The following is a 27904-nucleotide window of genomic DNA, read 5'->3' as shown; positions in this document are numbered from 1 at the left end:
AAAAAAAAAAAAAAAAAAAAAAAAAAAAAAAAAAAAAAAAAAAAAAAAAAAAAAAAAATCTAAAATTTCCAAAAGAAAGTAAGAAGCAAAGCCCTCAATCGCCCTCAAGGTTTCCCATTTTTAGTTTTCACATTTGGATGAGTGAATCACAAATCATGATTTGGATTTTTAATCACCATTCCTGAATTTCAGGAACTTTTCTTAATCCATTATATTTGTGCAGGGACCTACTGTAAGTCCAGTATTTCGTAAACGTGATGGGAGGGTAGTCTCGGATTACTTTGCCATAGTCATATGTGTACCCAAAAAGGCACTGTACAAGTCTGTACAACAACTGAGAGCGGTGAGCCTTTTTATTATCCTTTTTTTTTTATAAGTCCATTTTAGTATCTATGTTAAATTACTAACTGTCCCCAAAGCTTAAGCTATTAGGAAATGGTGAGTATAATCACTTAACCATAATTCTAACACTCCCCTTCACTTATGGGCCTAAACTTTCCCTTAATAAGCGGGAGCCCAACAAGTGGGAATTTAACATTTTAAATGAGAGGTAGAGTGAAGACAATGATCGAACTCAGGATCTCCTCCTCTGATACCATGTTAAATTACCGATTGTCCCAAAAGCTTAAGTTATTAGGAAATTGTGAGTTTAATCACTTAACCATAATTCTAACAATCTATATGTAATATTAATTATTTGTAATGTTTCGTATGCTTGTTTTTCTGTCTCTCCTTACGTGTCATGAGGAAAATGTTAGTTCTTTGGCTCAGGCTTGTGTGTCATTCTGTGGCTTGGATTGATATTTTCCCATTAGACTAGTGTTTAGCCTTTTGGATTAAAAGATGATACTAGAGTAGCAAATGTTTTAGCTCTGTGAGGTATCTGCTCTATCTCTGATGGATAATTTTACAGAATTAACCAGCTTTTGAAAGGTTCACCTCTCCCCCCTAGGATTGATAAGATCTTTTAATGTATGGACAAGCTAGGTATTTCATAAGAAACAAATGTCTTGACCTTTACAATTGAAACCAGCTTGTTTTTAAACAGGTTGGTTCAACTTAACCTGGTATGTCATGCAGGTTTGTCCAGTTTATGTAGCACCAGTTACTGAGTTTTGCGTCTTAACATGTAGATTTCGAACTCATAATAATTCTCTGTGCCCATCTTTTGTATTGAACTATATAATATATGTTAAAAAACAAGGACACTATTTTCTGGCATCTCTCATCTCTCTAGGGATTTTTGTATCTGGTTCCACATTGAATTGAGTTTCCCCGACCAGAAATCCACCTGCAAACTTAATTGTTTGGATATTGGCTGATGCAGGTTGGAGGCAGTGGAGTTCTTGTTTCTCCTTTGACCTTCATCAAAAACATTTTTGATGAAGAGACTCCAAGATGGCGCGAGCTTCTCAGAAAACTTGGACTTTAGTCCATTGTAGTAAATGTGTTGAGCATGTTTTTGCAGCTATGTTGTTTGCATCAATGTTGAAGAGGTTTTTGTGCTCATCCCAGCTAGAAATCTGACTTGATCATACACGATGTACTTTAGTCATGAATTTTTCAAGCAATATTTGTTCTCTTATTTTTTATATTTATATGATTGACTTTCTTTTATAGTTTACATATATTTTGTTTATTGATCTGTAATGTATGTTGCACGGGCATAGTACTAGTTGTAGTTTATTTGGTTGTTATAGCTCACTTGTGGACATGATGGGTTGCTGTTTAATCGTAATTATTCTCACTCCCACATCAAGCCGATCGTTTGCAGATAAAGGCTTTCCACATATGTAGCTGCCTCCATTTTTGGCTTGGGATCATATAATATACCTTTATAGTTGTAATATGTCAAATTGTATTCTATCAATTTGTAATAGCATTCTAAACTCATTCCAACCCTTTTCACCATTCTTTGACGCGCACATAGGCCTCAAACAAGTGCCCAAATATGGAATGGTCGCCAATCTAGTCCAAGATTCCTTCATCACCCATAGCTGAACGCACAAGTTTTTGCGAGATTTGCCAGTGCACATAGATAGACACAGGTGTTCTCCAAAAGTCCCCAACTCCATAAACCCGATGTATAGAATTGTTTTCCTGATGATCCGTCTCTTATACAATACAAAACAGCTTCGGGCCATGGCAGCTCATGAAATATCTCCTCTGCCAAGTCAAAATAAATGAATGACGGCTTCACATATTTCCTAGCACTCCAATAAATTGCCCCATTGCAGAGGTAGTCTTTGGGATCAATGGAACACTGTAGTTACAAATATTGTCCACATCCACTAGAAATGTCCTCCAAGTAAAGGTCTTGAATGAAAAGATTTCAATCCTTTTTATATCAAAAGGGAAAATCTGGTAGGGCCTTACTATCAGTAGAATAATCATAGCCAAAACCAAAACGGTAAAACCAACAAGACATTGAATCAGGGGTTGATGTTGGTCTTGGTGTGTTTTTGTAACTTTAGGTAGATAGGTTCCAAACTAAATATTCAGATGTGCGTTTGCGCCTATTTTATATAATTCAATACATACCAAGCCATTGCAAGAAGCCAAGTTTGTCTCAACATATTCTTCACCTCACAATGGAAAACCCTGAAAATCAACATCAACTGGTTGACCATGAACACGGGTTTGAAATAGTGCTTCATAACCTAACGATAAAACACAATTGTCACTAAAAACAAGGACGTTCATGTAGCTAGGGTTTTGAGATGCTCTCTGAAAATTGGATTTAGCAAGTTGGCGACTACTGATCAAAGTGTGTCCTGGTTTGGATATGCACCTGAATCGCATGAGAGACTTCACTGGTAGTCTTGAAAGTATGTTCTTGACCAGGGCCGGCCCAAGGCCTAGGCAACTTAGGCTTAGGCCTAAGGTCCCACAACAAAATAAAAAATTCCCTATTAAAAAAAGGCCCCATCTCCCTTCGTAAAATACCCAAAATTTTATAAAAATATAACATTTTTTAAATAATTGATACTTTTTTTAAGAGTGATGCTAAAAATATCACAAATTTTACTATAGGTTTAATTGACATATCACAAATCACATAAAAATGTAATTCAAATACAAATAAATTAAGTTGTTGAAATTTATCAATTACAGTTATTATTATATTATATTGTGAACATTTTGTAATATCTTTAGTATTTTTTTTTTTTCATTTCTAACAAGGCTTCCAAAATAGAAGACCAATAGAAATTTAAACCATTTGAAACCCTAAAATGTTTCAAAAAAGATGCTGCAAATGTAATAGATCATCAATGATGACTAATTTCCTCTAATAGTTTGAGATTTTAATTTTTGTAAACTAATCTCTTACAAAGCCACACATCAAATAATATCTATCTCTTTCTCTTAAAAAGAATATATAAAATTAAAATTTATTTTACAACTGTACTTAACTATGCATAGTCATATATCAAAGTTAAAGGAAGTTTCTTTTTAAAAAAAAAAAAATATTTTTTAGTTCTTTTTTGTTTAAATTTATGGTTCAACTATGATATTCAACTCTCCATATGAAATTAACCTTAGTTTAGTTAGTATTATTCATCAATTTCTATATTTACATCAAATTAGTCTTAATTTAATTAGTATTATATAATTTTATTTAATTAATGTATACATATAAAAAGGCCCCATATAAAATTTTCGCCTTAAGCTCCAAACTTTCTTAGGCTGGCCCTGTCTTTGACGAGGTCATTTGGGATCGTAAAGCTTCGCTGCCATGCCTTGCAGATCCGCATGCTTTAGTTCAAGTCCTGGGCTTTCTATAATCAATATATATAGAGAAAGAAAAAAAATGATTAAATAGTTATATTTTAAATCCAGTAATTAGAAATGATTAGCCCGTGAAATGGAACGAGCAAAAGCCTTATACAAGCGATCAAAATGGGTGTGAGAGGCATTGTACGATGGAGACTCTGTCGAATCACGCTGTATGAGATCAACTGTGATTCCACTGTAAGTTGCTTCTGTCAATGAAAGCAGAAGTACTACTGATAAAGTAGAGAGGAAAGTGCTTAATAGGAAAGTGTTTAATCTCAAAGCAGCAGCCATGACTTGACAATATGAGAAGGAAAGGTTGAATGAGATGTGACAAAAACACATTGGACATTACTGAATTTATAGAACTTAGAATCATAAGGTGGAAGGTCAAAAGATTACGTTATATAAAACAATTTACACATTTTTTTAAAGATTATTTGATTGGTCTATTTAAATGCATTCAGTTTTGGAAGTCTAAACATTTTACTTGGTGATGCAGATGCAAGGTACGGAATGTGAAAAGTCTAAGGAAGAGGAAGTGGTATATGCAGATTTGAGTTTGGGGCCATTAAGAATGTAATCTGGCTTTACACCTCTGATGGAATTAAGAAAGGGATAACGTTATGAAATTCAGTGTTTAATGCAGCTAGATAATAAATTATGAGTGATATTTTCCGTTATACATTGCATATTATTGCTCTTGTCATAGGAATCTAATCTAACACAATATATTTATATCTAATGTAGTTATACAAGCTCAACTTGAGAGTCTCTGATGTATTGTGTTTGCTTTTTCTATGGACTGAGATGTGGCGAATTACTGTATTACTTCAAAGTCCGTGTAGGCCAACAGTGCCATGTGGCAAATTATAATTCGTCAATGTCAATAATTATTGTGATTGCCATGTGTCAAAACTTATTATATTCGTAAATTACTCCTCCAAAATGAGATATAATCCGTTTGGATGGAGGGGGGAAAGGGAGAGTAGAAGGAAGTAGAGTAGAGTTGACTGAAAATAGGCTAATTTTGAGCCAAATCTACTCTACTCTACTCCCCCTCCCTCTCTCTCAATCCAAACAGACATATATATGAATTGCATTTATTGTATCCTTATATTACTTTGCAAAAATTTTATTTCCAACTCATTGTACTGCCCCATTGTTGGCTTTCCTGTAATTGTGTGAAGTCCAGAAGACCTTTAAAGCATCAAATCTGATTGTGTTTATTGTGTCCCTAAAATATTTATGATTAAATTTTATTTCTCAACCAATTGTAATGCCAGATTATTTCCTTTCTTCCAATTATTTCATGTATACAAGTGAAGTTCAAACAATTTTTTTTTTCTCCCATTAAGTTCATAAAAATTAAGGAGCATGGACAACCCTAGTCCACAAATTCATTATAGACAACAGAAAATGAAACTTTACATATTGTAAAGCAAACAATATTTAGTCAGTCTGCACAACAGCAAGGTATCTTTGAGGCCTAGCCAAGCAACCTGTAAACTACTTTCTTATCTTTTCTGGTGGGAAATATGAATTTTGTTTTCGCCTTAAGCGTACTGTATTTATACCGAAGTTGACCCCAAAGAATTACAATGGCCATTAACTGTAATATTACAACAATTTATTTTGGGGTTGTGGACTGGAATAATGGCACCAATCCAAATTGCAGTGCTATATATGAGCAAGACATAATTCCAGAGGCACTGGACTGACATGACAACTAGGGACAACATAATATGTGCATGCAAGTCCATTTCCTTCAAGACAATTCTTCAGTAGGAAGGAACCTTGAAGATAAACTAAGACAACATGATCCACAATCATACATGGCGATGCTTGAGAGTCAATTCTAATATACAACCAGCTTTCTTACTACATGTCAAAATTTGCAGCAAAGTGAGCAGCTAAACATGAATTTCCCTATATTGTATCTGCAGTATCAGAACGCTTATTCCAAGCTTGAATTGGTGAAACATCATGCAATCTCTGATCTTCAAATTTAAGAGCACTGGCATGTATACTCATGAATCAGTTCTCAAAATAGCAGCTTTGAAATTGTTTCAGAAGTGATAGGCATAGGACTGGAGACCCTCCCAAATTTTCGTGTTCAGGTTATTTTTGAATGTAGCTTTCTTTCTGGCTGAAAATTTTGAATCACTGAAGATATATAATGGTGCATTCCTTGGATCAAACCATGGCCAGGTTTCTGCATGGTACCAATCAATGATTGATACTGTGACAATGTGCTATCCGATAATGGCTCCAAAAACTCACACCTAGCAGAATTTCAGGTGGGGGTATACCAGCAATGAGATGAGATGATAGAAGGCGTACCCATAAATCTGCCCATAAGCTAGCCCCAGACTTGGGAACCATTACTGCAACATTAGATGAGCGTTTTGCAATAGGAATAACATCAGTACTCTACCCAACAGCCACCCACACATCTCCCACTCCAAATGCTTTTAGATAGTAGTGAAATAAATGTTGAAAATAAACACCGTTTGGTTTGTGTTTTCAAACAACATTTTTTAGTTTTTAAACAGCATTTCACGCATTTTAATACACTTTTTCATCCACACGTATTTTAAAAAACTACAAACAACAATTTTCAAACTACTCTACCAAACACCCCCTAGCACTTAATTTAATGGGAAAGGAAAATGAGTAATCAAAATTGACATGTCCATGCTCTCATTAATCAGAGATTGTTCAAACATTAGATACAAATAGAAAGCAATAACTCAATCCAACTACCACTAATTAAAATTTTGAGTAAATTACACCAACCTCCCCTCAAGTTTTTGGAGAAATATTATGGACTTGCCTTCTTCTTTTTTTCCATTTGAAAAAAAAAAAAATGACACTATGTTCCCCAAAGTCATGTATCAGATACACCACTCATGTGCCAACTGAGACAAAATATTCTTTTTTTCAAATTAAATTCCCAACTAAAGTAAACTCACATAGTAGTTACAAACCAGGCAGTGATGACAAGGAAAATCGGAGAAAAATAAAATATAATCAAACTAGCCCCAAAGAGCAGTGTTATTTTTAGAAATAGGAGTCAAGTCCATAACATTTCCTCAAAAACCTATTGGGAGGTTGATGTAGTTTACCCATTAACATAAACTTTTATTGCACAATCCCAGCGGCAAGAAGTAACGCCTTTTTTTTTATTCCCTCTCCATTACCAAAACTACGTCGTTTTGGGCTTTGCTTTATAACCCTATTAATCCTATTTTCAGTATTTGTCTCTCACTTCAAGTCTTCAACAGCAGCCGTTCTCTTCTCCCCTTTCCCTCTCCAGTCCATCTCTCTCTTTCTGTCATAGTGTCATAAAGGTACTGTCAATGTCATTCCCGTTACTCCGTCTTCAAATCCCGGGTTGCCGCCTCTTCCGCCGACTCTGCGTACAAGTTTCTATTCAAGGTCCTCGAGTTCTGGGGATGTAAGTGTGGATTTGACACTCCCAACTCCAACTCCAATTCTATAAGTGGGAACACTCCTAAATAATACAAGTTGGATTAGCCTTATTTTCTGTTTCTTTGTTTTGCGTCTTTGTATTGTATTCACACAAGCATGTGACCTTGAGGCCTTTCTTCACAAAACCAAAACAAAGGTGGCCCATTAAAAAACTCTTTTCAATTTCATTTGGATTAATGGATAGCCCATCAAATTAGGACCCTTAAGCCCTGTAGTTCCTTTGGCGCAAACTTTATTGGGCTTAGCTCTGTTCTAAAAGGTCTAAACCCCAGACACAGAGAGAACCCACAGAACAGAAAGTTATCACAAAGCCGACAGGACCCGTTAACGTGTTTGTGAATTGTGCGAGTTTCTCTTCTCTTCTTCTGAGTCTTCTATGTATGTGCCTCTCTGCAGTTTTAAGGTTTTGTTAAACCCTATTTTCTCTTTGTTAAGCAAGGGCAGCACAAACCCCATTTTCTCGTAGTCTTGGTTTTATTCTCTGTCATATTTTATTTGATAAGTTCTTTGTCTTTGCTATCTGAAACCTGTGCTAGTTTTTTTGATTTGAGCTCTGAGAAACTAGGCTGTAGCTGGTTGAAAAATCAGGAGGTGGGTTATGGCAGAGGAAACCCATGTGGCAGAGCCAGCAAAGGCTCAGAATAAGAGGCGGGTAGGGAAGAAGGGAGGCTCTAAGGGAAAGAAAAGACCAAGAATGTTAGAGGGTATGCCACAAAACAAGCCTAAGAAGATTGATAGGAAAATGAAGAAACTTTATCGGAAGAGGGCAAGAGATTACAATTCAGATGGAGATGATAATGATGAGGATGAGGAGGAGGAGGAGAAGAGAGATGTGGGCAGTGATGGTGAATCTGAAAAGGAGGAAGAAGAAGAAGAAGAAGAGGGTTTGGATGTTAATGGGGATGGTGGGAATTCTGATGAGGGTGAGGAATCTGGCAGAATTCAACCCGGAATCACTATGTTTGTGGAGGGTTCTAGAGCATTCAAGATGGCATTCAGGAGTATTATCAAGAAGACTGTGCCTGAGGATGCACTTGTAAGCTTAGACTCGCTGTTTGAGTGTTTTTTAAGGTTTTGATACATGGGATTTGTATAAAAATGTTTGCTTGATTTGCAGGGTCCGGTGTTGTCAGCACACAAGAAGCTCATTGCGGAGAAGCTTGCGGAAGAGGAGGCTGAACGGAAAGTCAAGGGGGATGCCAAGAAGGAAAAACAATTAGTAAGTCAATCTCAAAATCAATTGTTAGGATATAAGCATGTGTGTTTTTTTAAGTGTCGTCTTCACTTATCTGATTTCATTGGTAGCTTATGAGTTTTTAAATGTTAATATAGTTGGCAGAAAAGGGACATGTGAAACCTGCGAATTATTTGGATTCGAATGAAAAGTTTCTGATAGGGGTTGCTACAAAAGGAGGTACTGTGTTTGTGTTTGTTGGTTGAGATTTATGTGACATTGGCACTAGTGTGATCAGATTGATTGTAAAGTATATAACACTAACTTAGTTCATGTTTACCATGTATGTTGCTGGAGTTTCAGTGGTCAAGTTGTTTAATGCTGTAAGTTCTCTATGACTGTTGAACCATGTTCCATTTTGTCTTGAGATTGATTTTTAATTAATTTTTTTTTATTGTTTGTTTTTGTTACCTTAATATCTGAACTTCTGTCGTTGGTATCTTGTGCAGGTCAACAAGGCACAACATGCTCAGAAAGGTTTGGATCCTTTGAGATATAAAGATGCAAAAGGTATGCTGATAAATGACGAACTAGATTTTGAGATTGGCTTGCTACCATTTTTCTTAGTTATCTGCCTGTCTGCACATCAATATGAATATTTTCTTTAGTTACAGAATTTGAATATTACTCTGTTTTAATTGCAATTAACAATTATTACCAAGCCATGTATCTTCAAATGCATACACAAATCCCAAGTTATATAATATATACATGTACACCAGCGTTCTGGGATTGCAATTAGTATTTTCATTTTATTTGCTAGCTGATTTGTCTATACCAACTTGTATCTCTTTGAACTTCCATATAAAGGATTTTCAACTTGTTCATGACATTTTTTAATATTCTCATCTGAATAAATTTCTACAACTTTGCCAATGCTCTCATTGTAAGAGCAACACAGAGGGGGCCAAGTTGAGATCATGGGTTCCAAACCCACTGGGTGCATAACTTACCAATAAAAAAAATCAATTTCCACCGTTTTCCTAGTTTTTTTTAATCCTTTCACACAATCTAATCTTACATCCAAACACTCACTCTTTTGGTCATTGTGCCCAAGTGTTCTCAATGACTGTACTTTTGAGAAAGATGCATATATGGTATTGTGATTGCCATCGAAAGTTGCCATGCAGTCCTCATATCCGCCTTCTTTCACACCCTACCTCAGCTCACTTCTGCCAAGAACTGCAACTTCATGTGCTTTATACAAAAAAAGCAGATACTGCATTGCTGTCATATGGGTAATTTAGAGTCAGCAATTTTATACCAAAGAATCAACCTGTGGACTCATGAGATCCAAGACCGTGGAATTGGTCAAGTGATTCTAAGTGAATATTGGGGGGGTGGTTTGGATATTGGTGTCTGAGACTGCACACAAGACCCATGTTTTGCTGTTGTTCCACTTACAGGGTCTTTATTTGATTGGTCTTGGGCTTAGGGAGTCACATCTAGTGATTTTCTCCCGATGTTTATAGATTCACTTCGTTCTTGTACATAGTTTTGAGTCTTTGCTTTTTTTTTTTTGGCTACCTCATGTTCTTTTCCATGAAGTAGTCTTTTTTAATGAAACTTTATCTTAGCTATCAAAAATAAATACAAGCTTATTCTGTGCTCAAATGGGCTCATTTATATCGCAACAGTACTATTTTTATTTAAGCCCCACTGGGTGTAACTTACCAATCCAAAAATGTCTCATTATGTAATTGCTGATCTGATCTACATTTTACCTTCATATGGCTCTTTGTCAAGTGATTCTAAGAGAATATTGTCTGAATATTGCCAGCAATAAGGAAGCGGAGAAAAGAAGCCTTCTTCTCAGCGTTGGGCAAGACATCAAAGCCAGCAGTTGACACTGCTGCTAAGGTTTGTCTAGTTTTATTTTTGGACTTCTTGCATCCCTTTTGGTATCATTTTCTATAAAATTTCATTTACTCTATGGAATTATAAAGACTATCACTCCCAAAATTTGTCCTGGAAAACTATAAAATGCATTTGCAAACATCATTGATCATCTATTTATTATATTTATTATGCAGTTGGATTTATGGTGAGTTGAGAGTGACAGCTATGCATTTAGGTTTGTTTTGATGCTAATAAATTTGAATGACTTTATGGTTTTGTGGATATGCAGGGTCATACATCTAAAGGCGAGGTGGATGGCGAAGGCCCAGCCTGGGCTCCATTGCGTGACAATTACATGTTAACAAATTCTAAGTTGAAGGATTGGGATAAAATGCCGGTAAGAACTCTTTTTATTTATACCATGTTGAATGTTACACTAGTAGAGGGCAGTGAGCTTTCTGTGTGTCTCTATCACCACCCATCCAATCCAATTGTATCTTCTTCTGTTTTTTTGCATGCAGGAAACAACTGCAGCTGATGACTTTGGAAGGATGTCAGAAGATAGTAGTTCAGATGGTGATTAATGTTAGTATACTCAACAAGGGGCACTAAGATAATTGGGAGTGTTTGTCAGGCAAATTTTCTGTCAGGACACTAGGATAATTGAAATTTTGTTCTCGTGTTATTAGTTATCACTACACAGAAAGTTAACTCATGCTCTGTAATGTGTTTTATTTATCAATGATCATATGAATGGATGCTCTAGGCAATATATGGTAACGGTCTTTTTATTTTTTTGTCCTCTTTACTTTCTTCCAGTACAATATTTTTTTTACCATAATGAATGGGTGAGACAGCATAGAAACGTGGTTAGATGATAATCATAGGGTTGAAGAGTAGTAGTCACTTCACCCTTATTAGATAGATTTTTGGCTAAAATGCAAAACACCTACCTTCTAAGTTTTACCAGAATCCATTTTAGTCTTCTAATTTTGCTTTAGTTCGTTTCAATTTTCTAAGTTTCAAGTTTATTGAATTAAGATGCCCTTGTCAACTTCTATTAATTTTTTTTTAAATAAAAAAATTCTAGAAAATATTTTTCAATTATTAATTGGATTTTTTAAGTTTAAAATTCTCTTTTAAGAAATTAAAATTTTGAAAAATTAACTGCAACATTAAATTTAATTGAATAAACTTGAAAATTAGAAGACTAAAATGAATGAAAGCAAAGTTGGAGAATTAAAATGAGTTAGAGGATTTTTTTTATAAAAGAAAAAAAGAGACCTATAAGTGTGGTCATTGTACCTGATTCACTTAAATTCGGTTACGTGTGATGTGAATGGTGAAACTCGTCACTATTCGAATTCACAATTTTCAAAGAGCATTAATTACAAGGCTTCCTACCGCTAAAGCTAACTCAGCCAGTGGTCACCCATTTTTTAATAAATGGACATATAGTAAATTGATTTGTGATACTTCTTATCCAAAGGGTATATTCGCAGTTGCAATTTTTTAAGGATAAAAATTTCGTGCTAGACTTTTCAATGCAAATTGACACTAGACAACAGTACAAGATATTGAACAGGTGCTGCAGAGTAGGACCTCACTGTTTCTACCCCACAATATGGCTGGCTTGCCCATTGGAGGATGTTGCTATGTGACAACAATAAGATCTCTCTCTTAGATATTTATGAATACAATAAGATCCTTAGATATTTATAGCGACGACAATAAGATCTCTTAGATATTTTTCTATGGGCATAACTGGGACAAATTTGTCCAATACAACTACCAACAGATACGCTGTTTTTGGTTTTAAGTACAGGAGAGTTCAATAACAGCCATTCATGATTAAAATATATCAATCATTTTACACTACACACATAGCTAGCAAACTATAACATATCATCAGAACAAAATCCAACAAGAGTTGTTTAAATCACTTGTAAATACGAACCATGAACTGCTTGCTAGGACAGCATTCACAGGACTATAGTTAAGTTCAATCCATCCACATATCCCAATCAAAACTACATATTAAATCATGGACCATCTTCAGAGTAATTTCGACATGAAAATCATTCATATTCACGGCTGTTCGATGTGAAATTATGTCTCTCAGGGCAGCACACTACTTATGCAGAAAAGTAAATTCGAAGCAATGTTGAGGTAACAACAATGGCAATACAATATAAATAATTTTTTACACTGATGTAGAGCACTACAGACTATTCCCTCTCAAAATCACATATAATCCCGTGCTATACATGTTCACGAAATGAAAGAGAAATGTACAACAAGCATTTTGTCGGACCACAGAACTGTTTTCGACTAGACATCGTACTCTCTTAAGAGCATATGTAAATCCTGTGCTATACATGGCATATTAAAACTTACAAGAAAAGAACATTACAAGTGCTTGCTTTTTGGTTGGCCTGGCAAATGTGAGTACAGCCACCCACCATACCATAGAAACTGCATTTATACAAGTGGCCAGAGCAAGAGCAAGGAATAGAAGAGGGATTAATAATTGAGGTTTTATGGCTGGAGAGAACCCATAAAGTTCTTTCTCTAGAGAAGAATTGCGCAGAGAGAAGGAAACAAAAAATCCAGAGCTTAAAGTCAAGGGCGATCTAAATGGTCTTGTCAGATGATGATGGTGATGGTGATGGTATCGCAAGCAATCCATCAATCTCTTATATGATGGGGAGAATCAAAATTCTGCTCCTCAACTTAATTGGAGAAGCGTTGGAACCCAGCATTTTATATCCACCATTTTCTTCTCATGAAAACCAAGCCCCCTGAGATACAACCATACAGCTTGTCATTGCACACACAAATGAGTTAGTTTCATCCAATGTTTAGGTAAAAATAACTGATTTTTCCCAACTAAACACGGAGTGATTCTTTCCTTGTATAAAACATGGTTAAAAATTGTACTCTCAATAGCTTCTGGTTTGGCTCAAAGGATCATAATCATAATTTTCACCAGCTTTGACAAAGCGTCCCTTCACACGCTTTCTTACATCAGCCCTTGCTTTGCGAGAGGCATACCTCACTCTTTTCTCGAACCTGCAAGAAAATTAGACGTAAGTCATCATATAAAAGACTTGAATAGAGGAAATCATCTCAAAAGCTTGGAAAATTATATAAGAGTTCAAAGAAAATGCCACCATATCAGCTAAGGTCAAGTGGTCACATTTGTAAGCGTGTAGAGCACCATAATAGAATTGTGTATTACACAGTCACACACATAGAAATGCATTAATTTAATCTTGTAACAACTAAACCAAATCCAGACAACTTAGTAGAAATTGAAGCACAGAGAAAAATTCATGCCCAAATTGTTTCAGTAGAGGAAGAAGAAATGGAACCATGAGATTGTTAACAAAGGCATGTATCATATCCCAAATACTAGAAATGCTGGGAAGAAATACAAAGAGTAAGTAAAGCAATTAAAAGACAGTTGTCAACTTTACTATCAAAGGAGTTTCTTGGCAAATCATTATACAAATATTTATACGTATATGTATGAATTATTTATTTAATTGCACAAATCTTACTTGCGTGTCTTCTTCTTTTCCTTGTAACGCATAACAGCGTCACTACGGTTACCAGATTGGTAGGAGCTCTCAGGGCATGGAGGACACCATGGAGGCTCTCCCAAGAGTAGCATTGAGGAAGCCCCACAATCTTGATAGTCCCCAGGGCTGCTCTCTCCAGTAAGACCAGAAAACGAAAGGTTTGATTGCCCTTGCCTTCCCGTAAAGCAAAGTATTGGTTCGGTTTTAGTACTGACTATAGAATCAGCAGACGCTGCATTGCTGCATGCTGGCTGCGTTGAATTGAAATGTCCAACTGAAGACCCCTATAGAAGAACATGCAGATCTGATCATGAGTACATCCCACAAAACAAAATTAGAAAAGCTCAAAGAAAGATGGTGGGAAAAGAGAGTTATTTCTACCATTACTACCATGCAAGACAGAACCATCACCTGAGGATATCATGCACTTCCATTGGTCCACATATGCTTGCAAGTGTAATGTATTGGTGAGCATTAATCTCAATTGATAAAAAAGTGTTTTAAGTAATTAATGCTGGGTTCCTTAAGGCCATAATTCTAAAATTTTATATCAAGTGAAATTGTAATGCCATCATATGATTTCTAAATTCATACACCATATTGTAAAAGAACAAACAATCATGCATTCAAGCAAATACATTGAACATGTCTGCATGACTGAAAGAACTTCTGTACTAAAACAAACCTTCTCAAGATTTCTATAAGAACTACTGTGAACTAAAAATAAAAATTGAAGCTACATTCATCAAATAAATTTCTCTGATAAACCAGTATTACCTTTTCCTTTAGTTAGAAATCCAACAAGAAAGATTGCATAGTTCAGTACCCTCTATACATTAAGAGAAATGAAAATCTCGGAACCAAACATTGACAGACTACTCAAGAGACAACAGATTAAGCACCGATAAATATAACATATGAAAGCACAAATGCCAATTAAGGAAGGAAGAAAGAAATAGAGAAGTGTGAATACCTCAGCAGCAGACATGTCCTTCATACCAAACAAGCTATCAATCCCACCATTCTCAAAAAGCTCTTCAGAATGACTGAGAGATACACCAAACAGTTCTTCATAGTTTTCAAAATTCAAATCCACTTCATCCATATTGAAATCATCATAGAGATCATTTTCTTCAGAGAGTTCAGTGTCTTTTGTTCCAGGACAGCATAACTGCACATGAAAAATGTGAAATTTGCATATTTCCTTGGTGAAGAAACTATAAAACTTTCAACATACACCAACTAAACACACCAAGCTAAAATTTGGGATTTTTTTTTTTTTTTTTTTTTTTTCCAATTAGGAAAACTACATAGGAATTGTTAAACCTTGACAGAGCAAGAAACATATTGAACAACACAATGACTAACAACTGTTTGATGTAAATATTATTTATTTCTTACTTTATTTAGATGCAAAGCTCAAAATTAAGTCCACTGATTCATTCACATCCATGAGAAAGCTTGGATGCCATAGAAATGATATTACTCCAAGAATGCAGAATAAGTAAAAAAGGAAGACTATTTTTACCTTGGTAGATTGAGGATTCTATTTTAACCCACTTTCAAACTAGCTTAGCTTCAATGTTAAGCTTTTCCCAATTTTATAGTGTTTGGAGTATCAATGCCAATCTAACTCCTTTGTCCAACACAGTGTCAGACATTTTGTGGAATGGTACTAAACGATAGCATAGACCACCACTCCTCCCCCCCCCAAAAAAAAAAAAAAAAAGGGAAAATTCCTTATACGTTTGTGGGATATAGCAACTGAAGTTGATTAATGGCATTTGCCATAGGTAGCATGCACACAGGGCTACACCAATGATAGTATGAATTCAAGCTAATAATCTATAACATCCATAATCAAAAAAAGAATCAAGTTTAAGAATTTGAAGGTCAATGAAACAAATTGACCCAAGTACTACCAGCAAGCCTGTAATGTTTATCACTGTATTGCAGACTTGCTGTAGAGTGTCCATCAAACCATCCACATTTCTCTATAAAAACTAATAATTACACCGCAGATATATACCTTGGGCAAAGATGCATTTGAGGATCCAGCTGGCTGGTCCAGAATGTGAGGTGCAGGCGCTAAAGACGAACCAACCCAAGCATTAGACTTATCCATGTTGTTTTCAGAAGGGCCCCAAGCATTTTTTTCGCCGTTCTCAGTTAGGCTCATCAATCCCATTTCCTGCTCACAAGTTGATTCACCCGCAGAAGGGGAATCCAAAACAAATGACCAGATTGAAGAAAGCTCTGCAGCCGACGGGCAGCCCAAATAGCAATTGATCGTTTGTCTTTTATGTGATGAAGCTGAGGTAGAAGCGCCATGACCCGTCCAATCACAATTCTGACAAAGAGACAGCTTCTCTTCGGCACATCTTACTACAGCAGGTTGTGAATTACATCTTTCACATAATAGTGTTCTTGAGTGGCGTTTCGATAGGGCATTAGCAGAGTGGACATTTCGGTCACAGGACAAACATAAGGATGCAGCATCTGACCGGCAATACACCATGGACCTTTGCTCGCCACAAAAGTCACATAAGTAGCCCATCTTTCAACTATGTTTTTCTCAATTACCAAACCCCTTTTGCCAAATTATATATCAGCCTACCAAAAATAGCTCCTTTCACAAATCACAATTCTTCCAAGTGTCCGTACAACCTTCAAATTTTGCATACAGGAACAAACAGAATCATCAGTTTACCTTAAGCTAGAAAAACCTTTTTCTCTCAATAATGTGAGAAAAGGTAAATTTCAGAAGGATTTATCTCATCTATGAGTAAATTTCAGATGGATTTATCTCATCTATGAGTTCAAAAACAGATTTTTTTTTTTTTTTAAATGACAACAAAATTCACCTATAAATCTGTGATACAACAAACTCAGGGAGTGAAAAAAAAAAATCAATTAGTTTGAAAACATGTTTTTAGCTCCAGCAAAGGTTAAAGGAAAATGCTTTCATCAACTACAAAGGTGATCTATGAGAACAATAAATTGTATTAAATAATAATTAAAAAAAAAAAAAAAAAAAAAAGACATCTTCGATTCCTGAGAATAACTTCAAAAGGTAAAAAGTTTAAGAGATTCCAGCAAAAAAAATTACTAACTTTACAAACAGAGAATTTTTATTTTTAAATCAAAATCATCAATTAGTAAAACAACACATCAACACTTGACTGTCAATCAATCAGGAAATATTAATACTAAATCCAAAATCAAATATGGAAAGAAAGGAATCAAATCTGCTGGGGACTTTGACAAAAAAAAAAATATCTTCATTAAAATAAGCTTAACAAAGAAAATAAATAGAATAAAAAATGATTAAATTACAAAAGTTCCAAAATTCTACCCATATACAAAATATATCACAAAATTAACTTCATGATTCAGAATCACAAGATTAACTTCAAAACTATTTTATAAAAAAAAAAAAACACACACTCACAAAAACAGAAAGTTCATAATTTTTGAAAAAAAAAAAAAAGGGTACCCAAGTGAGTATTTTTCAGCACACAAACCATTACAGCCACACAGAAGAACAAGGGATAAACATAACAAATCTAACTTTGTGACAATTCCAAACTTTTACTTAAGATTTTATTTACACCATCCAGAATTTTTTTTTAAATTTTAAAAAGAAGATGATTAAACTAATCAAACAAAAACATAAAAAAGAACAAAACACAGAGCACCCAAAAAAACAAAGAAAAAAAAAGTAGAAGAAGATAAACTTACTGTATGGAAAAAGAGTTGAAAAGATCGGTAAAGAGCTGAGTTTCTGATTAAATATTGAAAAAAAACACAAAAAGCTGAGCAAACCCAAGAAGAAGAAGAAGAAGACCTTTCCAGAGAGTCTCTCTCTCTTCTCTATGCGATGGTAGAGAAAGATAGGAAGATAGAAATGGGGTGGGTGTGAGTGAGAGAGAGAGAGTAATATGTGTATATATGAGGGTATAAGATATGTGACATCATGATACTGCTAAGCTGATAAAAAGTGCATTTTAGAGAGAGAGAGAGAAAGAGAGAGTGTGAAAAAAAAAATGAATTAAGAGTGGGGTACAGATAGGTGGGACCCTGAACTTTTTGGTAGTGAAAGGCGTAGAAAATAAAAATTGGCCCTCCTTTTCTGGGTCCCATTTTGTGAATAAAAATCAATAAAAAACACTTTTGCTTTCTGTGTGTCTCTCTCTCTCTCACACTTGCCTATTTCTTTTTTATTTTTTACAAACCAAAAAGTGCTTCACATACTCTCTGTCCTGGACGAATGCTTGTTCAGTTGCTTCACTCGCTCAACACCTGTCCCACTTTCTTTGGTTTTTCTGTTGTTTTTTTTTTGTTTTTTTTGTTTTTAGTACTAAAGTTTTCAGTTTTACTTTGCTTTTCAATGCTTTTAACTTGCATGGTTAGGTACATTTATATACAGTACTTAATGGGTTTGGGTTGGGGGTTGGGATCAGTGTTCTTTGTATTTGCACCCAATACCGTTAAGACACGTGTTTAAAATTAACCGTGTGTCTCATATTATGTTGTGTCCAATACATTAGAATACTAAACCGAAGTTTTAATTGTACCCACTTCTAGAAATCTAATTTAGTGTTTATTGTATTTGCACCTAACACGATTTGGATGCATGTTCGAAATTGATCATATGTCTATTTTATGTCTAGCCTAATAGACTAGAATCCTAAAGAAAAGCTTTGGTTGTACCCATTTCTAACTTTCTGGTATGACACTCTCAATAGTTTCAAATTCAATTGTACTATTAGGTTTGGCTTGAGTTTAGTGTTCTTTGTATTTGGACCCAACATGATTCTAACAAATTCAAAATTGATCATGTGTACATGTCCCACCCAATGTACTAGTAGTTAGAACAATTTCTAGCATTCTTACTCTACCAATGTTCTCAACACTTTCAAATCAAATTGTACTATTGGATTTGGTTTGGGTTTAATATTCCTTGTATTGGACTAGACATGTTCAAAATTGATCATGTATCATGTCTAGTCCAATACACTATAGTACTATATAGAAGCTTTGGCAACCCCTATATCTATCTTTCTTGCTCTGCCAATGCCCTCAATAGCTTCAAATCCAATTGCACTATTGGGTTTGGCTTGAATTTAGTGTTCCTTCTACACGATCAAACATATGTTTAAAACTGATCATGTATCCACATTGTTTCTTATTCAATACACTATAGTACTAGACATTGGTAACAACCATTTTTAGCTTTCTTGCTTTGCCTGTGCACTCAACAGCATCAAATCAAGTGCGCCATAAAGTTCAAGTTCATTGCAACAATATATTATAGACTCAATAAATTTCACAACGTTTAAGAATAATATAGTATAAGATCACTTTATGCGAGATTACTATTAACATCACTTTTACTATATATATCACTTACAATTTGTGGCAACAGTTGAAAAAAAAAATTGTTGTCTCTATAATTATGAGTTCATGAGGTTGATGTCGGACGTGGCATTTAGACATTTGTGTCAATATATATATATATATATAGAGAGAGAGAGAGAGAGTCTGTGTGTGTGTGTGTGTGTGGGTGTTACCTACGTTTTGTGAGATAATTGGGTGTGTTTAAGCATTGAAAATTTTATTTTAATTTTGATAGCCCGCCTACACTAGCATATGTCTGCCACGTTGTGATAAGAACTTTCCAAATAGTTACAAATCATTAGATCGATTATTGATGAAATGATGTCATTTTAGGAAACAACATCTTAATTAAACACAACAAGATTTTTATGTTCCTTCTGTCGTAGTTTCAAGTATTTTTAAATGTCTCAAAATGAATGTTCATTAAATTCTTCTTTACTCCTTTCTATTTTAATCTTATTTAAAATTCTTAAAATAACAATCACGTTACCTGTAATAGAAAATAAAAAAAATCCATTAATAAGACATGATCAATTTATTTTGTTTCAGTAAAAATCATACCATTTCAAACCAGACATATAATAATACTTCAGGGGTAAAGAAAGTATATTTTTACACACAAAAAAAAAAGAAGAAAAAAAAGAAGAAGAAGAAGTAAATGAGTATTGTTGTGTGGTTACTCTATATTCCGGGTATGTATAGGATAGTTTATTTTCTTACCCTATTCAACATTTTTTTTTTTTTTAAAGTTGAACAAAGTAGGAAGTGTAGAACTCCATTTATAGAAAATGAGATAAAATTTTAAAAACTTGTACCTAATAAATTTTTTTTTTTTTGAGAATCATAATAATTTTGTTTATTATTTATGTAATTCTTAGAAATAATGGGAGAGGAATAGTGGTACACACTTCACGAGAGGCAAAGCGGGTCAACGCCTTCCCTGCATAAATTCATCTTGGCCATTAGGATGCCGGTAAGATATGGCACTCTAATGAAATCAACTTAAATAATTAGTATATATACGCAGGGAAAACACAAAGAAGCACTAAGTCGCATCCAAAATCACTGCTGCTAGATGCTATTGGGTAGTAGGAGTTTTCATATCGTTTGATAAAAGTTGAGCAGTTTGAATAACGACACTTCAATGAATATGAGGCCTTTTGATAATGTTGTTTTAATAATGTTATTTGTATTTTTTAAAAATACATATAGATAAAAAAATGTGTAAAAAAATGTGTAATATTATTTATTACACCCACAATATTCATAAGCAGTACACGTAGTACATGACAAAACCCTATTTGTGTTTTTTCACCGAGCACAAAGAAGCAAGAAGTGGCAATGAAAAGAGAGCGAGTACCTTTGAGGTTGAAATATATGGCACATTGAGAATGAGAGATGAGTTTGTGTTTTTTAATGAGAGAAAAAATAGGGGAGAAGAGAAAAGAGAGTGAACCACCTCTCTATTAAAGTTGTTAAGACTATTTGTACAGATAAGGCACTCAGTACTACGTAATGAAGGGCCTCACCTTAATGCCCCACTGCCCCACTTGATAGACAATGAAATAACACGTGAGCTCAACCCCACTTTCTCTTTCTTACCAAAAAAAAAAAGTGTCCAACTTTTTCTCATTCTTTTGTTTATTGCAACAATATATATTTTTACCAAAACTATCCCTCATTCACTATTTGAATCATTGACAATTTGACTTCATCATTCATTCATTCATTCGTGCCCTACCAAAGTTTCAGCTTTCAACCCAACAAAAAATATCCTCATTTTTTTCTCCTTGGACCAGTCTATATGAAATTCCGGCGTAGGAATAGCATTTGCTTTTTCTTACCTTCTTATTTCAAACTCCTCCTAATAAGAAGGGATCACTCTCTTCTTTCTTTCTTTTTTTCTTTGTTCTTATTTGTACTTTTTTTTCTTTCTTTTCTTCCTTTCTTCTTAAAGGTCGGTTGTTATTTTTGTATGCATAAGGTGATTAAGACACATAGTGTTTGACTTTGTAATAAGAGAGAAAAATCAACAAATATCTCTTATGGAACTATGCAAGAGAGAAAAATCAACAAATAAATATCCTTACATATGGTTGTCAATTTCTTTTATCTATTATAAAGAAATTAAGGGGAAAAAAAGTAACAGGAGAGAGAAAATTAGGAGGAGAAAAGAAATAGACATGAATCAGTATATGTATTATGACGTAGTTATAATTATATAAGTAATAATTCTTTCTTTTTAATTACTTTTAATGGTAACAAGGTAACGCATGATAATAACTTCACATGGAGCAATAAATCCACCATTTTATATTATTAATTAATTTTTTTAAATGTTAGTCTTTGATATGGTTACATTAAAGTTACATCAAATCTCCACTGCTCTTTTAAAAATAAATGGCTAAGATGTCGCCACATCATTAATCCATGAATAAATCCCTAAATTTATCTTTCAAGAAGAAAAAAAAAAATTAACTCCTATTAACGTGCCACAAAAATACAAAATTCATCAACGCTTAAGCAATCACATTTGAATCCTGATTCATCAAAGTTTAGCTCTTCAATATTAAATCGTACGTGGATAGTTGTAAAGCAGTTGTTGCTTTGATCAACCTGGCTCTCAAGAATCAACCTTTAAAAAAAAAAAAAAAATTTGGTTACCGTTCTATCTCTAGATTTCAAGAGAAGGGAAAATGAATCAAAAGCCCCCACATATGGGTTTCTTTGCTCTTTTGACAAACAGCCATGGATGATTTGATTTTACTTGTATGGTTTATTTGCTCTTCCAATAAATATACATGGATGATTTGATTTTGCCCTTGATTCAGGTAGGACTGTAGGAGAGCTTTTGTGTTTGATGGTTTAAATAAAATAAAATTAAAAAAAGAAAAGAAAAAAGAAGAAGGAGATTTGATTAGACTCGTTTAGTAATCCTACATTGATAGTAGTACCTTTTTTTTCCCCCCTTTTGAAAGACAAATTTAAGAATGTATTAATGAATTGATGATTTGGTATAATCTCAACCATTTATTTTTAAAAGAATGGTGGAGATTTAAAAAAACTCTACCTGTAGAGTACCCTAAGAACTCTAGAAGATCTGAATCTAATTGATTTTACTATGTTGCGATTTTTTTATTATTAACTAACAAGTTGCTTGTGCAATGCGCGGATAATGCGGTAAGCTTTTATTTAAAAAGGTTTTGAAAATTATTGTACATATATTATAACATAAATGGTTAATATTTTCATTACTAAAATAACCTACAATTATAGCAGGAACTTTAGAGTAAGTAGGCATACTTTATTCCCTACCATCAGTTGATCATGAACCAATTAACCACAAACGTACGTTGTGCATGTTAGACTCCTTAAAACTATCCCTTATCATATGAAATGTCTAACCAAGGAGTTAATCTTATCAAGCATCTACAATAATATTTTAACTATAGCAATGTCAAGCTCATTTTAATTATAGCAATGTCAAGCTCGCATAGTGATTCTTGTCTAGGTGTAGCAACAAACACACTTTGATTTTGTCAAGGCTCTTGTAGGCAGCCGTACATGATTTTTTTTTTTTTTTTTTTTTTTTTTTTTTTTTTTTTCCTTGATTGGTAAGTTACACGTATACATGAATTGTTAGAGATGGTGGCTCATATTCTAAATAAGAAAGGAATACCAATCTCTGGTACAGAGGCCTCATCGGTTGAGCATAGCAAAGCAAGAAGAGCGTAAGCACAACAAGTGGAGATTTCAATGCACATGGTTAGGGCTTTAACTGGGGAAGTATATGTATGTTGTAATCCCTATTCTTTCCTGCTAGTGAAAATTAGATGCATGTGGGCTTACTGCTTATCCACATTAAATTCTATGTATTGCTTTTCTCTTCTTCTTTTTTGCTTTGATAAGTACTTTATATTGCTTCTCTCCCTTTTCTTTTCTTCTTTTTCCCACTAAATTGCTTAGATCGCCAATCATTCATAAACTTACATCTAGTGGGTTTTCATCTGATGGTCCCATTCTTACGTGAGAAGAAATTGTTATTTGAGCTAAAGTTTATTGGTTGACAACAAAAGCTAGCAGTTTTGATTGAAAAATCCAGTGAGGAAAATAAAATTCTTAATACCTCTAATATCTTGAGTTTGTTTACTAGGACTTATAAAAATTTTGGAACTAAAGCTTGATGGTTGTTGTTATTACTATTACTTATATTATGTTCCCTAAGCATATTATCTTAATCCGCACATACATTGCATAACGATAACAATGATTCACTGTCTCCACCAATAATTATAAACAGAGAGAAATTACTCACAACAGACAGACCTTAATCCAAGAAGGAGGTAGAGAGCCACGTAGAGCAACAACTGTGAGAGGGACAGTGAGAGCATAAGTTTTAGACTTCCAAGCTTGGAATTTCGCACTTAACTCCTTGTCATCATCTTCTAAATTTTCCACATTCTCAGGTTTTGCACTATCACCACCATGATCATCTAATCATCCATCCATGTTTCACAAAAAATAAAAATAAAATTCATAAATTACTCCACTGTTTGTTTGTTTATAAAAAAAGAAAAGCCTAAATACACTGTTGAGGTCTCAAACTTCAATCCATTTCTCTACTTTACCCCATGAGCCCTGGAGTTCAAATGGATCTTTTTAGTCCCTAACAAGTGATTTTAGTACCTAACAAACTTAAGGCAATTGCTTTGAGTCCCTAACAAGTGATCACTTGTAGTACCTACGAAACTTTGGGTGATTGTTTTTTGTCCTTAACAAAGTTCCTAACAAATTTAAAGTGATCAATTTGAGTCTCTAACAAGTGATCACTTTTAGTACCTAAGAAACTTAAGTTGATCACTTTTAGTTGCTGACAAACATAAAGTCATCATTTTTAGTCCCTAACAAATTTAAAGTGATCAATTTGAGTTCCTAACAAGTAACCACTTTTAGTACCTAAGAAACTTAAGTTGATCACTTTTAGTCACTAACAACACAAAGTCATTGCTTTTAGCTCCTACCAAATTTAAAGTGATCAATTTGAGTCCCTAACAAGTGATCACTATTAGTACCTAAAAACTTAAGCTGATCACTTTTAGTCCCTAAAAAACATAAAAGTCATCGTTTTTAGTCCCTAAAAAATTTAAAGTGATCAATTTGTGTCCCCAACAAGTTATCGCTATTAGTACCTAAAAACTTAAGCTGGTCATTTTTAGTCCCTAACAAACATAAAGTCGTCGTTTTTAGTCTCTAACAAAATCAAAGTGATTGCTTTTAGTCATAATATGCTAGGAAGCATAGAAACAGACATGGCACGAGTAAGACAAAGCAACACGAGCAATTTCTGAAAAATTTTAACATATATTGTCCGATACAACACCGGTACGACAAGATACAACACGGGTACGGCACTCTAAATGAAGTGTTGTGCTTCCTAGCTGATATGTCTAACGAAGTGATAAAGTGTCTTTTTTTAGTTCGTCCACATGGACTTCAAATGGGTCTAGTCTAAACTCACCAAAAGTGTATTTTAACCCAAAAAGAGAAACATTCAAACAGAATCTATTAACTAATATAAGCGTGTGTCTTGTGCGTATGCAAATTGCTACCTTGAGTTTGGTCGTGCACTGTTGAGGCGAGAGCAGGAGGAGGGACCTTAAAGAGGCGAGCACTCGCCGCGGTAAAGGTGAAGCAGCCAAGAAAGAATATTACGGCGGCAAGGCGAAACGACGACGACGACGTTTTGGGATTTGGAGAGTCATCGTCGTCGTCGTCGTGGGTAAATGATTGAAGAGATGTGAGAGAATTGTGGGCAGTGAGAGTGAGAGAGAGAGTGGTGGAAATGGTTTTTTTGTGGGGTTTGTTGGAAGAACGGAGGAGAAGAGGAAAAGGGTTTGGAGTAAGGAAGCGGTAATGGTTGAGGAAGAGGGAGGTGTGTGTGTGTGACTGTGAGGGCAGCAGCGAGGCCGCCATTCAGATCAGAGAGAGAGAGAGGTGTCCAAGTGTTGAGTTCAGCGTAAAGAAATGATAGGACTTCTGTTTCTGTACTAGGAGCAGTAAAGTTTGAGTTCCATGTGTTTTTTTTTTTTTTTTTTTTTTAATTTCTGTGTAAAAATCAAAGACTAAATTCCAAACTATACATTTAAAGTTTGGAAATGTTTTAATTTTACACCATTATTCAAAAAAATTATTTTACTTTTTAAAATTTGAAAATAATTAGATTTTACCTCTGAAATTTAAAGAGTATTTTAATTTTATATCCTAAAATTTGAGGATTTAAATTTTATTTTGAAGTTCTATATTAGTAACAAAATATTCTAAACTTTTATAAAAATATTTTTTATAAGAAGTAACATTTTCCTTGCTTATTTTGTTACACTCTCTTCCCGGTAAGGTTTGAAGAAATTTAAAATATTTTATTACTAATAATAGAAATATAATACTAGGAAAAAAAATGTTTTTTCAAACCAAATTCAAGGGCTGTGCTCCTTATTAAATTTAAAGAAAAAAACAAAACAAAACAAAACAAAACAAAAAATTACATAAAACTTGAGTTTGTAAAAATCGATTTCTATTTACTAAAAACACGTTGTGCTTGAAATTTGATTTTGTGAAAATTGAGTTTCAAACTATGTTATTTGACTAAATAACTTTCAAAAGCGTATTTTCGGTAAAATATAGCATTATTTAGCAAAAAGAACCATCCATCCGCCTCTCATATTCAAAAGCTTATTTTCTTCAAACTCCTTTTTTATATTACTTTATGATAAATTCCTTTCCTTTCCCTATACAATGAAAATTTGCCAAACTTGTTTGAACTTTTAAGTTATATCGTTGATAAACAAATAAATAAAACTTTTAAGTTATATCCATGCTAGAGTAACAACTAGCTAGTAGTCCCTATAGAATAATAATAAAAATAAATAAAAAATAAAAAATAAAAATTATCTAGTAGTCACCCTAACCATGATTCACTGAGACCAGTTATAGCAAGCCTTCGATAAATTGTTAAGACCTATTCTTACCATAATTCAGACTAGTTAGAAAAACAAATCGATTTTAAAAATATAGGTCCTTTTCACAGAATTTTGCAAACAGAACTATGAATAGAACAATAATACAGAGAGTGGACTATCCAACTGTAATCAGAATTCAGAAAGAACAACTTTCTGATCACTGTTTCAAGAAAGGAAATGCAGAAATCGTAAAACTAGATGCAGTGGAAACCAGATTTGTTGCGTATCCACATACTCAATTTCTTTAAATAACCCCACAAAAGTGAGATTTTTTATACCGGATACGACCTTTTTTTTTAGATTAAAATTTACAAATTTAGAGCCCTATCAGCACGTGCAAACAGCACAATGCTTGAAGCTTGCAAAAGTTGTGTATGAGCTTTGCACCCAAGAGGAACCAACTATAATACAGAAGAAAGGAATGTACAGCTTTTAATCAAGGACAAACTTGTGATCAGGGTTCCGAGCTTTCTTCTAATAACTTGATTGCGGGTGCTTTCTCTTGCCTTTCTACATAAGCCGAGGGAAACCATCCAGCCTTCCCATTGTATTCTCCTTCAGACCATCCATTAGCGGCCACCTGACGATTACATGAATAAAAGATAAAGTAAATGTAAATCCAAGATAAAACCAATTCAGTATGAGATGGGCTAAAGTAAATATCAAAAAAGAAAAAGTATGAGATTGGCTAGCCGTATTTTAATGTGTCTAAATTGCTGTGAGAAACAAATTTGTTCACACTTCATTAAAAGGCGCCAAAATTGATAACAGTTACAGATTCGCTCAAATTTTTCTTTTCTTATGCCAATTAGAAAATGAATAAGACAGGCACGATGCTGCTAAGACCTACAGCTTAAGCTCTCAGAAGAAAGTGATAATTTACTAGGGTAGGTGGTCTTGATTTCGAACCATGTCTCACTTTACCTCCCATTTAAAAGAAAACTCCACGTGTTATGCCTCACTTATTGAGTAAGTCACGGGTCCACACATGAGGGGGAGTGTTAGAATAATGGTTAAATGCTTAAATTCACCCTTGCATATTAGCTTAAGATTTTTGGGACATATGGTTGTTTATCAACTCCTACATATGGAAAGCCCTTAGCAACTAAAACTGAAAATCTCTTCAAAGACAGCTACTCAACTCTTATTTCAGGCTTGCATCATTAGCCATTCAAGAGCACAGTCCATATTTCAATTAACAGTGAAGAATGTACCTGACGAACAACAACATAATCATCAACTGATAGGCTTAACTCCCCTTCTGATTGAGCATCAAATGAATGTACTGCCTGCAAGAAAGGAAAACAAAGGGAGAGGGAGGGAGTGGGGGAGGAACAAAGCTTGAGTTGTTAAAAGCAACAAAGGCAAAGTCAACTAGGAATAGAAAATCTCAGACATTCATAGAAACATCTAATATCAATATATTTCAACAACTAGGATTGTGATACCAATTTCAATTCTAAATATTTCCAAGTAAGCCAGAGTTCCTATTACATGTATGTTTCACCTAGCAATTGCATTCATGTTCTCTAGTCTAAAAAAGCATGTGTCAAATCATGTTG

At 34.3% G+C, this 27904-nt stretch overlaps 3 protein-coding genes and 2 long non-coding RNA genes across 7 annotated transcripts; 2 read left to right on the top strand and 3 right to left on the bottom strand.

Annotated features, from left to right (window-relative positions):
* The first annotated feature begins 6 nt into the window (after positions 1 to 6).
* LOC112028443 (uncharacterized) lies at positions 7 to 1759 on the top strand. The gene is made up of 2 exons (XR_002884631.2): positions 7 to 343; positions 1328 to 1759. It is a non-coding gene; the product is annotated as an uncharacterized LOC112028443 (long non-coding RNA).
* Positions 1760 to 7551: 5792 nt separating this feature from the next.
* LOC112028459 (uncharacterized) lies at positions 7552 to 11133 on the top strand. Its single transcript, XM_024061149.2, has 8 exons — positions 7552 to 8305; positions 8387 to 8488; positions 8602 to 8683; positions 8807 to 8826; positions 8953 to 9013; positions 10284 to 10363; positions 10632 to 10739; positions 10864 to 11133. Exons 1-8 carry the CDS (start codon positions 7868 to 7870, stop codon positions 10924 to 10926), a joined length of 954 nt encoding a protein of 317 aa, XP_023916917.1. The 5' UTR covers positions 7552 to 7867; the 3' UTR covers positions 10927 to 11133.
* A 1373-nt stretch (positions 11134 to 12506) lies between these two features.
* LOC112028461 (zinc finger protein CONSTANS-LIKE 9) lies at positions 12507 to 17878 on the bottom strand. 3 transcript variants are annotated; one of them, XM_024061153.2, is made up of 6 exons: positions 17668 to 17869; positions 15956 to 16593; positions 14900 to 15097; positions 13906 to 14210; positions 13283 to 13414; positions 12507 to 13143 (listed from the first exon to the last, which is right to left on the bottom strand). In XM_024061153.2, the coding sequence occupies exons 2-5, from the start codon at positions 16481 to 16483 to the stop codon at positions 13285 to 13287; spliced, it is 1161 nt and encodes a 386-aa protein (XP_023916921.1). In that variant the 5' UTR covers positions 16484 to 16593; positions 17668 to 17869; the 3' UTR covers positions 12507 to 13143; positions 13283 to 13284. The 3 variants fall into 3 exon arrangements, with proteins under 3 accessions (XP_023916921.1, XP_023916922.1, XP_023916920.1); XM_024061154.2 differs by having other exon boundaries at positions 12507 to 13414; positions 17774 to 17878; XM_024061152.2 differs by having other exon boundaries at positions 12507 to 13414.
* Positions 17879 to 22919: 5041 nt separating this feature from the next.
* LOC136071144 (uncharacterized) lies at positions 22920 to 25357 on the bottom strand. Its single transcript, XM_065782083.1, has 2 exons — positions 24936 to 25357; positions 22920 to 23819 (listed from the first exon to the last, which is right to left on the bottom strand). The coding sequence occupies exons 1-2, from the start codon at positions 25297 to 25299 to the stop codon at positions 23638 to 23640; spliced, it is 546 nt and encodes a 181-aa protein (XP_065638155.1). The 5' UTR covers positions 25300 to 25357; the 3' UTR covers positions 22920 to 23637.
* A 1008-nt stretch (positions 25358 to 26365) lies between these two features.
* On the bottom strand, positions 26366 to 27892 carry LOC112033199 (uncharacterized). The gene is made up of 2 exons (XR_002885182.2): positions 27557 to 27892; positions 26366 to 26922 (listed from the first exon to the last, which is right to left on the bottom strand). It is a non-coding gene; the product is annotated as an uncharacterized LOC112033199 (long non-coding RNA).
* Positions 27893 to 27904: the final 12 nt, after the last annotated feature.

This window comes from Quercus suber, unplaced genomic scaffold (genome assembly GCF_002906115.3).
Source record: "Quercus suber isolate HL8 unplaced genomic scaffold, Cork oak 2.0 scaffold_288, whole genome shotgun sequence".
Taxonomy (NCBI): Eukaryota; Viridiplantae; Streptophyta; class Magnoliopsida; order Fagales; family Fagaceae; genus Quercus; species Quercus suber.
The sequence above is the reverse complement of the archived record's forward strand: the minus strand, read 5'-3'. Positions and strand labels throughout refer to the sequence as shown.